Source organism: Moschus berezovskii, chromosome 8 (assembly GCF_049115385.1).
Source record: "Moschus berezovskii isolate FMDL1 chromosome 8, NW_MosBer_1.0, whole genome shotgun sequence".
Lineage (NCBI taxonomy): Eukaryota > Metazoa > Chordata > Mammalia > Artiodactyla > Moschidae > Moschus > Moschus berezovskii.
Genome location: NC_142467.1, coordinates 72,616,851 through 72,620,538, shown reverse-complemented (window position 1 = coordinate 72,620,538; position 3,688 = coordinate 72,616,851). Strand labels below are relative to the sequence as shown.

Below are 3,688 nucleotides of genomic sequence, written 5' to 3'. Positions count from 1 at the left end.
GATCCTCCCTTGATGATGGGGGCTCTGGTGACCAGGCAGTGATTGGATGGGCCCACAGGGGTGAGGAGGAGGTCACTCCTCCAAGGCTCAGGGAGAAAAGAGGTAGCGTGGGATTGCAAGCTGGGAAAGTAGGCAGCTGAGAGCAAAGGGAGAGAACAGCATCCCAGAGAGAAGGGGTAGGGAGAGAAAAATGGAGACTAAAACAGAGAAAAAAGAGTGAGGGCAAGACAGACAGAATGAGATCATACTTAAGAGAGGGAATGGAAAGTTAGAAACAAAAGTTAGAAAAAAGGAGAGAGGGAGAAAGACAGAGGTATCTATCTAGATCTATATTTATATTTACCTAGGGGGAGAGATTCAGAGAGAGGTATAAATAGAGGGAGAACAATCAAGACATCAGGCATAGAGGGGAACGGAAACTTAGAAAGACTGGTCCAGAATCAGAGACTTAGGGCACGGGACTGGACTGACTTTGGTCTCTTTCGTGAGCCATGGACACAGAAGGGAGAAGTGAACAGGGTAAGCAAACGAAGGAACAAGTTTGCAGCAGCCTGTGGCCCGAGGGCTACCCAGCCGCTGAGACTGTGACCTCCTCAGTGGGTGAGTGAACCTTTCGGGTGGTGTTCCTGAGGAAGCAGCCGGTGTGTGGGCTCCATGGGGCAACTGTTTGCCATGAGGAAGATGAAGAGGAGAAATAGAAAACCAGAATCCTAGAATGTTAAAAATAAGGGCACCTTAGAAGGCACGGGGTGGTACAACTTGTCTGCTTTACAGAGTCGGGTCACTGAGGCCCTGCCCTGCGTAGGGGGCAGAGGCAGAGCTGAAATCTGTTACCTCACTCCTGACCTCGGAGTTCAGCGACTGCATACCCTTCTCTGAGGAGCAGAGCTGGAGGGACCAGAGCTTTGGATCTGAGTAGAGTAGGGGGCTGAGGTGGACATTAAGCACCAGGTGGGGACCACCTCCTGGGTCCCCATGGGGATGGGATCTTCACTCCAGACATGTTTTTTTCAGTGTGTGCCTTCCAGGTGTTTCCTTTTGCTCCTGTTCTCTCTTCCCTGACTGGCTCTCAGACTAATTAGTGTGGGGGCTTAGTAAGCCTGTAGGGAGAAGAGGCAAGCCTTTCCCACGAGCTCAGGTTCCTGCAGCCTGGTGGCCGGGCCAGGACTGGGATAGGGGAGAAGATGAAATGCATGCATGGGGAGGGTGCATCTGAGCAGAAGAGGGAAGGATGTTTCATCTTCCCAAGTGAAGGGTGTAGGATGGGAACAATATAAAGTTTTAAGTTGCATGTGAGCCATGAGAGCAGGGAGCAAGTAACAGGGGTCTTAGAGACCTGGGCAATTTGTTACGGTGTCAGAGTGAACACAAGGTACAAAGGGTAAGATCCAGGAAGGTGGTATGTATGCTCAGAGAGGTGGAAGGCTGTGGAGGGGCATGCCTTACATGGACACATCTGGGGGAATGTAATAGGGAGTGGGCATATGGCGCAGAAGTGAGGCAGAAAGGGCGTGAATGCCCAGGACAAACATGGCAGCCTGACTTAGGGGCCTCAGAAGCAAGGTGGAGCCAAGGCTGAGCTAGATTCAGCTGGTTCTGAAAGCTGAAGAATTTCTGGTTGGGGCAGAGTGTATGAGCAACACACTGGGCCCGAGTAGACTCTGGGGATTCCAGCATATGTGGTCTGAGATGGATGGATGGGTCTTTGCGGCAGCAACCTCTCCCTCCCCTCTCCTCCTCAGACATGAACACTCGGCCCTACCAGAACCTCTCTGGTGTAAGAGTGGGGAGACCAAAGCTTTCCCCGCAAGGAGGACAGAGGGGTCGGCCTCACTCCCGGCGCCGTCACCGCACCACCTTCAGTCCAGTGCAGTTGGAACAGCTGGAGTCAGCTTTTGGGAGGAACCAGTACCCTGACATTTGGGCACGAGAAAGTCTCGCTCAGGACACAGGCCTCAGTGAGGCCAGAATCCAGGTGATGGCCCAGAATTCCGCGCCTCCACCCCTCAGGAAGAAATGCAGATTCAGTGCTTGGGAACTATTGGGGCATAAATTCTCAGGGCATTATAACCCTAACCCAAACCTTCACCAGAACAGAGTCTTATCCAACAGTCAAGGTAACCTCATGTGTACCAGGAATGTCACTTGAGTTTAACCCTGGCACTAACCTAATCTAACTTGAATTCCAACATCAACCCCCAGTATTGACCCCCAACCTTAATAGTGATCTGAACAGTAGAATTTCAGTCCTAACTATTCCTACACATATGTAACCTTGGCCCTGAAACTCAATCAGCCTGATACTCCCTTATTTCTAACCATATTTTGTGTGTGTGTGTGAGTTGCTCAGCTGTATCTGACTCTTTGCAACCCCATGGACTGTAGCCCGTCCATGGAATTCTCCAGGCAAGGATACTGGAGTGGGTTGCCATTTCCTTCTCCAGTGGATCTTCATGACCCAGAGATCAAACCCAGGTCTTCTGCAATGCAGGCAGATCCTTTACCATCTGAGCCACCAGGGAAACCATATCTTTGGAATCTTAATCTTAGAATAAACTATACCCTAAAGCCAACCTCGTCTATGACAATTAAACTCATCCATAGTCTTAAACTCTAATAACCCTAGAGGAAGTTTCCCATTCTCTGGGAAAGGGAAATGTCGTTTTGTCATGTTTGTCTCTTTCCTGTTGGAAGTTGACATTTCTTACTCACCTAAAATTGAAGCAGGGCAAATTTAGACATGGACTGGAGGAACGGTGGTCTCACTTTGTCACTAGGCCTTGCTCAGTTATGCCTTTTGCAAGAGATTTGCCTCCTCTGGGGATGTGGGGGAATTTTATGCCCTGTACCTTCAGTCTTCAAGGAGAGAGGGTGCATGTGATAATGCCACCTATTTGAGAGAGAGGCTCTGATGTGGCTCTTCTTCCCCCTCTTCAGGTCTGGTTCCAGAACCGCAGAGCTAAGCAGAGGAAGCAAGAGCGGTCACTGCTCCAGCCACTGGCCCACCTGTCTCCTGCCACCTTCTCTGGTTTCTTGCCTGAGCCCCCTTCTTGTCCCTACTCCTATCCAACACCAGCTCCCCCAGTGACCTGCTTCCCTCACCCCTACAACCATGCTCTTCCATCTCAGCCCTCCACAGGTAGTTCCTTTGCTCGACCCTACCAGTCTGAAGACTGGTACCCCAACTTGCACCCAACCCCTGCTGGTCATCTGCCCTGCCCTCCACCCTCACCCATGCTTCCCCTCAGCCTTGAGCCACCAAAGTCCTGGAACTAAAGTTAAACAAGTGCTGACAAGGTAATTTCCCAGTCTGTGACCTTCACAAAACAGAGAAAACTGGGTGATTTCCTTTCCTTCTAAGGGTGAAGTAAAAATACGGTGAGGGGCAGCACAGAGATTGGGAATGTAGAAATGGGAGATTATGGTGAAGTCTCACTGAGGTGACTGAGTAAATTTAAGGAGGTGAAACTACTGGAAGATGTAGGTAAAAAACCCCAGTGTAGGTGACTGGTGGAAGGATGGAATTGAGGGAAGCAATGGTTGCTGCTGATGAATGGAAATGGTTGTAGGGTATAGAACTTTGGGGGTTTCAATCATTGAGATCACAGCTGAGAACCTTTATCCCTGTTGTTTCTAGCTGATTTCAGTAAGGCATTTGATGTATAAGTCTACTTATACATCCCTTCCC

General features: G+C 50.0%; 1 protein-coding gene across 1 annotated transcript; it reads left to right on the top strand.

Annotated features, from left to right (window-relative positions):
• Positions 1-491: 491 nt before the first annotated feature.
• PROP1 (PROP paired-like homeobox 1) lies at positions 492-3,276 on the top strand. The gene is made up of 3 exons (XM_055431509.2): positions 492-600; positions 1,743-1,975; positions 2,938-3,276. The coding sequence occupies exons 1-3, from the start codon at positions 492-494 to the stop codon at positions 3,274-3,276; spliced, it is 681 nt and encodes a 226-aa protein (XP_055287484.2).
• The last annotated feature ends 412 nt before the right edge of the window (positions 3,277-3,688 follow it).

What these genes read in the sequence shown, in the direction of transcription:
- PROP1 (XM_055431509.2), top strand. Translation starts at nt 492, where the DNA reads ATGGACACAGAAGGGAGAAGTGAACAGGGTAAGCAAACGAAGGAACAA. An exon ending in GACTGTGACCTCCTCAGTGG is followed by an intron (nt 601 to 1,742) that starts GTGAGTGAACCT and finishes TCTCCTCCTCAG; the next exon opens with ACATGAACACTCGGCCCTAC. An exon ending in TCAGTGAGGCCAGAATCCAG is followed by an intron (nt 1,976 to 2,937) that starts GTGATGGCCCAG and finishes CCCCCTCTTCAG; the next exon opens with GTCTGGTTCCAGAACCGCAG.